Source organism: Choristoneura fumiferana, chromosome 20 (genome assembly GCF_025370935.1).
Source record: "Choristoneura fumiferana chromosome 20, NRCan_CFum_1, whole genome shotgun sequence".
Lineage (NCBI taxonomy): Eukaryota > Metazoa > Arthropoda > Insecta > Lepidoptera > Tortricidae > Choristoneura > Choristoneura fumiferana.
The window spans coordinates 14057696-14068329 of NC_133491.1; the positions used below are offsets into that span (position 1 = coordinate 14057696).

At 38.4% G+C, this 10634-nt stretch overlaps 1 protein-coding gene across 1 annotated transcript; it reads right to left on the bottom strand.

Moving 5' to 3' along the window:
• Positions 1-310: 310 nt before the first annotated feature.
• On the bottom strand, positions 311-8521 carry LOC141439429 (clotting factor C-like). Its single transcript, XM_074103715.1, has 6 exons — positions 8471-8521; positions 8134-8310; positions 5252-5411; positions 2034-2213; positions 1735-1768; positions 311-455 (listed from the first exon to the last, which is right to left on the bottom strand). The coding sequence occupies exons 1-6, from the start codon at positions 8519-8521 to the stop codon at positions 326-328; spliced, it is 732 nt and encodes a 243-aa protein (XP_073959816.1). The 3' UTR covers positions 311-325.
• Between the last annotated feature and the right edge of the window lie 2113 nt (positions 8522-10634).

Sequence of the window (10634 nt, forward strand, 5' to 3'; positions counted from 1 at the left end):
CCTTTAGTTCCTATAAATACAATAACTATGTTGAATAACTTTATAAAATGACTGATGTAATCTCCGCTCAGCTGTTTCCACCAGAGATGTGCTGTGCCCTCGCAACACATCCTCGCACATTATTGGTGGAAACTCTGCTTAAAACTCGAGCATTAAACCCATTTTCCCATCGAAGTGTCTATCATCGCCGTACCGGCTCGGGTGGCAATATTTACGTCTCGGGTAAAATCGCTCATTTTATGTTCTTGTTGTACAATCTACTATTATTGCACACCACAAATCATTCCATCTACCAGTCATTAGATCAATAATGTTACTAAAAAATCTAAGAATACTTACTATCCCAGGATTTAATGCCGGTAGGTTCTGTAGTACGACCGGGTGCCAAGTACGGACAACCATCTGGTGCGACACGACGAGCACGATCAGGGGGTGTGTACTCCCTCGTTCCATTTCTGCAATGGGAGGATAAACACCCATTTAAAGGGGTACAGTATCTTACCTTAGATAAATAATATTAAAACCACAAAACCACTGCCTGTTGCCCGCGACTCCGTCTGCGTAGAATTCGTTTATCGCTATCCCGCGGGAACTATGCCATTTTTCGGATAAAACTATCCTACATCCTTCCCCCGGGACTCAAACTATCTATATACCCAATTTTATCTAAATCGGTTCAGTGGTTTAGACGTGATGAAATAACAAACAAACCTAATATAATTTACCTACATTATATTAGGTTTAACAGAACTATAGGTGCAACGTGTTATCTTAACTACGCAAAACTTCTTAGTTGGTGACTCAGTCCATGTATTTTTAGTAATAATTTGTAAATATTGAATGTCCTTAAATATATATTTTTTTAATTAAAAGTGAGGCCTGATCATTGATATACCTATATCATACCTACCATTTTTTAAAGAAGAAACCTACGCCTAATCTATACACAAACATATTAAGTATTTCTAAGTATTTCCCAAGATACATTTTGTAACCAGTAACTTAATAGACCACAGAATAATTAATTTTCCCTTAAATTCGGGTAACAGTGGAGCAGCTGGCAACACAATTCGTCACGCACACTAGCATCCTTGCATGGCTTACACCGTTCTTACGCACACTACAATATTGAGTTGCCGCATTCACGAACCTTTTGTTTTTAGGTAGCGCGGTATCTAGTCGAGCGAGCGCGTGAGACCAATCATTCATCTAAGAATATAATGTTATTCTTAGAGCTTAGGTACTAGTACACCCCCCTAAAAGAATGACCAAATCCGTCGTCGGAGGCCACTGTTGTTCGCTTAGCCTGCTAGATCCTTTTCTCGGTATCTAATTTTTGATTTTGTCTGTACCACTGAACCGAATTTAAAGTTTAGATCATTCGACGCAGAATTGGACATTCTTTTATATTGATATTGGCCGCCTGTTGCTTACCTTGTAAATTTTCTCTCTGTTGTGTACAGTCACCAACACCAATATCTGACATAACAAGCGTGCATAAATATCTAATACTATTCTATTTCTAGGGCCGGAAGGGCGTGTCAGATATTTTTGCACGTTCTGCTGTGGCAGATATTAATACTGGTAACAGTACCTGTTTACTGAATTGAATTTTATTCCACAGAATATCGAAATATTTTCCCAAACTATTTCTTTGTAATATTTTATTCTAATTCACAATAACTGATTTTTTTAAATATTTATTTTATTGTTCAAATAATCATAAGTACTTACTCTGCAGGACCACTGACAACGCCCAAGCCATAATCTGTTTGAAAAGATAAGACAAATTTGATTAATAAGTCCGTGGACTGACGACATCGTGAGAATTGCGGGCAACCGGTGGATGCAAGTGGCGAGTTGTCGTTCATTGCGGCGTTCTAAGGGGGAGGCCTTTGTTCAGCAGTGGACGTCTTCCGGCTGATGTTGATGATGATGATTATGGTTTGTCTTGCTCACGTCATACGAATCACAAATTTAAGGCTTATCTGCTTTATGTGTCGTTTGGCTTAGAGAGTTATTGTTAAGCTGACCTCTAATGAATGTGGCGTGGAACTGGATATGTGTGAAGGTGGCGTAAGTGTTGACGTTGCAAGCGTGTTCACTTCTCGGCGCCGTAGACACCACGCCGCGCAGGTAGTAGCGCCTGATGCCTCGCTCCACGCTGGGGAATACCAGCCCCCCGCCACTGTCGCCCTGACACACAGTTGTACCTGTCAGACAAAATAATATAAATATGTATCCCATCATCAAAATAATATGTATGCCATTAAAAACACAAAACGTAAAAAACCGGTCAAGTGCGAGTCGGACCCGCGCACCGAGGGTTCCGTACAAATTTGTATGTATTTTGATCGTTGATGGTGTCTCGAGGATTTTTCCCGTTTTATCCGATTGTTTTTTTCCTCTAAAATATAAAATATTTAATGCAATATCTAAAATATTTAACACAATGGAAAAAGAAAAATAACTAAACGAAAACAAAAAAAAAATATTATTATTGTTCTAGGATTCAAACTCGAGGCCTCGTGCTCTGGAGTCCACGCGTACGTCACTAGGCCATCTTGATCTACGCAGGGAGTGTCAAAATAAACCATCGCTTTTGAATAAAATAAGCTTGTAATCAAAAAAAAATTTTTTTTTGATGGAGCAACAAAATTAGCGATTTTAGTATGTTTTCCTTTACTTGTGCTGTAAGACCTTCCTGCTTGCCAAATTGTATGATTCTAGGTCTACTACGGAAAGTAGCCGTATCTTTTGACTGCGTTAATATAGAAGCTTTATTTTTTACAGCTTCAAGGGGCCGGAGGCAGGCGCAGTAGGTATTAATTAGGTGTTAATTTCAGCTTGATAACTCCACGCGTTCCCAAGAAAAAGATCTTGACAGACAGACGTTCAGATGGACAGTCGGACAGACAGACGGACAACAAAGTGGTCCTTTAAGGGTTCTGTTTTTCTTTTTACAGGTAGGTACGGAACCTTAAAAAACTACAAGTCTCGCAACGTAGTTCATCCTCTACAAAAGTTGTGTAATGGCATATAAAACCAAGTCAGCTAGAGATTGAGCGTAACAGCGGTTTGCAATATATGAGGTATTAATAGATTCGGCAAAACTATCGAAGAGACATCATAGATACATTCATAGGGTAAACAATATTCCAAAATAGAGTAAGTATAATAATATTTCACAACTTTTTGCAGTGCAAGAACTGCGCTGCGAGGTACTGTCGTTTTATGGTTTTTTTATGGGATCAAGAAACTGACATTAAAAACATGTGTCCATTATTAGGGCGAAGCCAGATGAGCGTGGTAATGTTTTGAGTTGCGAGTCGCGTATTTTCGTCACGTAATTTCTGCTCAGCAGAAATTCTGATGAGCCTTCAGACGAGCGTAGGTAATTGAGTTTGGAGCAGACTAAACATAGTGCAAATTTATCCCCAAAAGACACAGGTATGCGCGTTCTCCACTAAAAAGGGATTTCTTTGTTGTATCGCCTCGTTTTGAGGGGACTTCCCTTGAGGCCAGAGCGTCTGTCTATAGGGATTGTGGGAGTCAACATTTCGAGCGATGTTCAGTTTCGTGGTCATTTGAAAGGCCTAAACTAGCTTCAACGAAACTGGGTAAGTACTCAATAGAACAGCAAGGTCCTTCCGGTTTTTTAAAGGACAGGTAGGCTGCTTATGGAGTACTGTTTTCATCTCTGGGCTGGGGCACCTCAGTATTATCTTCCGCTTGACCGCATCCAACGTAGAGCTGCTAGATTTGTCGGCAACTGGGCATTCTCTGACCGACTTGATCCTCTGACAATGCAGAAGGAAAGGAGTATCTCTCTGCATTTTGTAAAATGAAATGAAATGAGCATATGTCATGCATGGGGAGATGTACGGGACCCTTCGATTGCCTGCATTTTGCGAATGCACTGGTTACTACAAAAACTATCGGGTGGACTGTATTACTATTAAAGAAAGGGAATGGAATATTAAAAGGAAATAAACTATTTTAGAAGAAAACTCAGAGATATTGGAAGTCAGGACTTGTCCTAGCGCTCGCCGAACTATTAATGATTTACGTATACTGAGGAATGTCGAACGAATTGAACGAAATGAACGAACGAATGTACGAACGAATGCTGAGTTTTGGCAGTCTAGCTGGTTTTAAAGCTTGCCGTGTAGGCGCTACTAGTGCCTGCACGGCGGCGGGGGCGGAGACAAATCCTGTTTCTTTATTGGCTAAGACCAGTGGAAAATCCCTATCGCAGTAGTTTTCCACTGGAAAGATTGGAAAATGCGTAAACAAACTTGTTCGATCAGGCTTGGGTCAGTGGAAAGTTTTACATGTTTTGATGGAAAAGCGGCTCATTTGGCCGTAGGTATACTTAATTAACAGAGTTTGTTTGTTATGTACTAGGAAAGGGTGCGGCGTTGTATACGGTCTTAACTAACAGAGTTACGATTATGTACAAAGCTATGACTTAAATAACATATATTGACTTATGTGCTAGGGTAAGGGTGTGGCGTCCTGCACATTGCTCCCGCCGTTCATCGCTGCAGGCGTTGAAGTTCCGCGTGCAGGACCCGCAGCCTTTGGACTCGTGGGCAGGATGGCGAGCTTCTTCGTGGGGCGTCGCAGCACGCCGCCCTTGGTTAGCACATCCGCGACTCGTACGATGCCGTCGTTGCCTGGGTAGACGGCGGTGACTTTCCCACGCGGCCAAGTATTGCGTGGGAGGGTGCCGTCCACGATGAGGACGAGGTCGCCCACTGATAGGGGTGTGCCGCAACCTTGAGTTTAGTTTTCCTAGATGACGTTTGTGTGACAGGTCCGACGAAAGCCTTACATTTGGAGCGATTGGAAAAAGTATTCCAACGATTTCAAGAATCTGGTCTCAGATAAGAAAAAAGCAAATGTTCCTTTTTCCAGGATAGTGTAAGTAACTTTTTGGGTCACATTATTAGCAAAGACGGTTTTGCAAAAGTCTCCAAAAAAGGTAAAGGCCATTGTCAAAATACCCAAGCCCACTAACATAACTGATTTAAAACGCTTCTTGGGTATGGCAAATTACTATCGCAATTTTGTTTCCAACGTGTCGTCTATCCTAGCTCCACTCCACGAGTGGACGGAACGGCAGCAGGCGGCCTTCGATGGAATGAATGTTTTAGGTGGAACCGAATGTAAAAAAAATACGCGACTCATAACTCAAAAATTTATGCTCATCTGGCTTCACCCCCACAGTCTTAAAATATAAACTTGCCGTTCTTAGTGCCAGCGCAGAATTTGTCGCTGGTCAGGTATGGCTTGAATCCAGGAGGCAACTCGTCCATGCACTTGGTCCCATTTACGTAAGGGAGGTCAGTAGTCAGCAGCAGCGAGGAAGCAGGGCCGTCTGCTGCCGTCAGTCCCCAGCCCGAAACCTGTGATTAAGTGTTATGCCACATTTACATTCAGCCGAAGTGAGCACGTAAGCGGTAATGTTTAACGTTAATTCTTAAAATTAAAAAGTTGTCTAATAGCTATAAAGTATTTACCTATTTAAGCGCTTAAAATCTAGAATTATAAAACGTATTAATAAAAAAACTATTAAAAACTCTGAATTAAAATTTAAATAATAATACGCTTTATATCTTAACCTTACTTTATAAATTAAATACTTAGCTTAATATAACCTAACAAAAAAAACAGCTAAGAGCGTGTCGGACACGCCTAGGAAAGGGTTCCGTAGCCATTACGAAAAAATCAAGTAATTTTTTTCTAAGGATTTCGTATTGTGTCTTTCAAGTTTAGGTATGTTTTATACCTAACAATTCTCAGGCAATCTTAGCAACTATAATTTTTCTTGTAAATTTGATATATTTACCACAATCGTGATTTTTTTCAAATTTTTCCCCTCACAGGTTTAGATTTTAGAGGGGGGGTGACGCTCGATTTTCATGAAAATTTGCACTTTAAAGTTGAATATTTCGCAAACAAATCACTGAATCGAAAAATCGTCTAAACAAATCCGTAATTGTTTTAAAAGACTTATCCAAAGATGCCCCACACTATAGGGTTGGATGAGAAAAAAAAATCACCCCCACTTTACGTCTACCAAAAAAAAATTATTATTTATTTTTTTTTTTTGTTTTGTCGGCATAGTTCACATATATATCCGTGCAAAATTACAGCTTTCTAGCATTGATAGTCTCTGAGCAAAGCCGCGGACGGACAGACAGACTGACAGACAGACAGACATGGCGAAACTATAAGTGTTCCGTTTTTGCCATTTTGGCTCTGTAAACCTAAAAATCGTAATACTTTTTCTTGGAACACAAAACGTCAACACTAGTGTTGCCATTATAATATTGCAGTTACCCTATTATTGGGTAAAAGCCGCCTATGTAATACAATTTTTAATTTTTAAATTCTCTTCTTTATTTAGCACGGCTTAAAACGTGAGAACTTGTGTCACGTAAAGTTATTTAGTTCTTGTTACGCTATTAAAACGTTATTATCGGTAACGATATTTTTGTAGTATCGGGGTAAGTACTAAGAATTATTATGGCAACACCGGCTTGTAAACATGCGTGCTGTTGATCCATTTCATCCACCTCTCGCTCGATATCGTCATTGGCCTTTCTAATGAGGCAAGGCTGCCATATGACAACACACGTCCAAAACTTAATTTTTACAAAGCTCAGTATGAACTCATTAAAAAGAAATTAAGTGAATACGACTGGAACAGATTGTTTTCTGACACTAAGAGCGTAAACGATAAGGTTGTTATTTTTATGGCAATCATTCAGGAAGTTGTAGATAAATATGTACCTCTCGGGAAACGGAAAAGTAGTCGGTATCCACCATGGTTCAACAGACAGTTAAAAAAGAACTTTAACATTAAAAATAAAATTAGACTAAGATACAACAAATGTAAAAACCCACTGGATGCTATAGAACTCAAATTGCCCATAGGTGCAATAATCTGGCATAGTCTCTATACAATAGCTATATTTTAATGATTGAAGCTGAATTAGCCACAAATCCAAAACTTTTCTGGTCGCATGTAAAAGCAAAGCGAGGGGGGACGAGTACCTATCCGGCTACATTGTCGGATGGTCTACCGTCTGTTCTGATAACACTGAAATCTGTAATATGTTTGCAAATTACTTCTCATCGGCTTATACTGTGGATAACAGTTTGAATCAAGATATCGCGTCTCAGTTGTTGCCTTTACTAGAAAACACTAGCCACCTAAAAAAATGCTTACATATAAAGTTCACTCGAAAACGAACTGTGATCCCGTCTACATACAACATTGATGGTCATATTATACTCAATGAGGTGGATAGCATCCGAGATCTGGGAGTGATCCTGGATGGCAAGCTTACCTTCATTCCGCACATTGAGAATATTATTAAAAGGGCATCCAGAGTATTGGGTTTTGTAATTAGAAATACTAAATCATTCAAGAGTAGCAAATCTAAAATACTTGTTTATAATAGTCTTGTAAGAAGTATCCTAGAGTACTGTAGTGTCGTCTGGCGGCCTCATTATGCTACACACTCGTTAAGACTGCGCGTTTTCTTCGTCACATGGCTTACCTACCACGGACGTATCAAATATTTGGCAAAAAGGAGAACATCTTACTGCCGAAAGTTAAAGTTCTTTAATATGGATTCGCTTGAGACACGTAGAGTGATTTTGGATGGTCTATTCTAACACAAAATCTTACATCATAAAATAGATTGCACACAGTTATTAAGTCTCCTCCGTTTCCGTGCCCCACATCGGATTCCCCGAAATTCTATCACTCCTTTATGCCCGCCAATGAGAAGTTCAGTGGCAGGATGAAATTCTCCGGTCAGCCGAATGTGTCGCATAGAAAATGAATGCACAGACCTTGATAAAATATACACTTCGACCCACCTGGCAAAATAGTTAGAATTCTCCAAAAACGCGCTGACCTTACCTAGTCCGCCAAAATAACGTTTAAGATTTGCATGCCGAGTTTACCTTTAAGTAATGGTTACAATATTCCACATATATTAACTTTGTATACAATTGCAATGTATTGTTGTAAACTATTGTTGGTGAACCTTAATAAAGAGAAAAAAAAACCCACTTCACTACAATCCATCACTTTACTTCAGACATTCTTACCTTCCCGGAATTCGTGTCTTGGAGCTGATTCCGGTCGAAATCGTCATCGAAGTCGATGCAGACGGGCCTGATGTACGTGTGGTAGACCACCGGAGTCGACATGAAGACCAGCGCGATGTCCTCCTGGTGGTGTCCTGCGTCACCCAGATAGCGAAACGGAATCTTAATTTCACTGACCTGGAATAAAATTTATTCAAAGTTACTGGGACTCGGCGAACGTTGAATATATGGATGAAATCGGACGGGCGTAATTTTTTGAGTTGTTTGGGTGAAGTCTGACGAGCGTAATTTGTTGAGTTGTATGGGTGAAGCCTGACGAGCGTGATTTTTTGGTTACGTGATATTCTGCTGCATTCGGTTTTACACAAAAATCCAGTATGTGCCACATGCTGCCGTCCTACCGAAGAAGGCGGCAAAGTGACTTTAGCGGCTTTTTAACTTTTTGATACGTGCATACTCAGGAAAAAATTCTGCGTCGAACGGTATTGACTTTTTTTTTCTATGACAGTTAGTTCTCGAGATACACAGCAGTTAAACGACACGTATTTTGGTTTTTGTTGGGGTTTTATAATCTAAAAAGCCATGATTGGTATTAAATAAGCTAAAAAGACGTTATGTCTCATTAGCTGCTTTATATCATGCTTAAAATATAACACTTTTCTAAGCTAAAAAGCGCTTATCGACTATTCATACTTTAAAAAGCGGCTAAGTTCGTTTAACGAGGTTTTAACGAATTGTCATTGCTGAAGTTAAATACTTGTTTATAGTCTTAAAAGCAGTATTCTTTAAATTATACTCTATAATTACGTTATGGGACCTTAGCCGCCTTTTTGCCTATAACACTTAAATACATTACGTAATACATTTAGGTGTCAGTAAAGCGGTGACCGCCTTTTTACTTCAGTGACATAGAGTTGATTTTTGTTCAATAATATTTTTGAAGCGGTTAAATAGCAATAATAAGTTAAAAAGCGGCTAGATTTTTGTCAATGTTAAATAATATTAAAATGCTTAATTTTAATATATATTAAAAAAATCTTACGTAGTTTTTTGGTTAACGTCAATAATGTTACCTAAGTAGTTTTGTACCTAGATTTAAGTAAAATTGAGGTTTTGACTTTTGGGTGAATTTTTGAAATCATTTTTTTACGTAATTTCGGCAGGCAATTTTTTTTAATTTTGTGAAAATAATCACTCGTTGAGATACTCTTTTGGATTAGGATTTCAATGATACAAGAGGCACCTATTTAAATTCAATAACTAAGTAGTTATGCGATATTGAAAAAAAAATCGCCACTGAAATTACGATATTGACAGCGAAATTACGTTTTTATGAATAACATAGGAAATAAGTTTGAAATTACGAACTATTACTATGATTTATGTACGTAACTATAATTTATTTTATATACATGTACATATCATGTGTATAGATATATTAATAAAGTAAAGAATTAAAGTTTTAAATTATTGATTATCAATAATTGAATGTAGGTTTGATCAAAATAAATCAATGCGAAATCAGTTCGCTTGACCTTTCAAAATTCGTAATTTGCGAAGTCGTTCTTGCACCTACTGTAAACGACAGACATATACTAGCATGCTCATTAGCAGACGTGTTCATACTTATTATTATCATTCGTCCTTCCAAGCCCCGCCTCACGTAGTACGCTCAAAGATGGCAGAGTGATCCATATAGCCAGCATGCCACTAAAAAGCATGCCTACTTTAAGCATGTCATAAACATACACGCTAGTGCTAGTAGTGATACTAGTAGATAGTAATTTCTTATTAATAGCATGCTTTTGTGCTAGTAATGAGCATAATTTCACATGAAACTACCGTTAGATTTAGTCATAAAGATGGTGAACAAAAATGCCACCGGAATTACGGCACCGAAGATTACGACAGCGAAATATTTTGGTGAAATAAGACCCAAGTCAAGTAATAAACAAAAATAGACACATTCAATTAAAATAATTGTATACCGCACAACAGGTATCCACGAAAATTACTGTTCAGATGACCAAAACACATCGCGCGAAAGACTTGTAGTGATAGGCACACAAAATTCGCTAGGTGGAGGTTCACTCTGCGTCATAACTAAAACACAATTAATGTACTTTTCCTTAAAAATGCGAACATAGTGTTATGATTTCTAACCATTACGATATTGGCAAGTATTTGCGCAAAGTGATATTGGTAGCTCGACGTGGGACAATTACAAAATGGTCAACCTATTTTTCAATAAAAATGTATTTAGTATGAAAAAGTAAAAATAGAATGCATTATTTAATTAACTTCATTTTGATGTAAGTTTAGTAGGAAAATGACTCCTAGACACAAAGTTATGGTCAATTGATTCAACAAAACCGCGTGTGGGACAGGCCTCACAGACTTACTGCAGTTAGTGTTTCTAAGTTTGTGATATTTTTAATGCTGCTTTAATTGAAGTCAACAATGTTTATTATGTTAAACCTCGTCTATTGTATTGTATACAA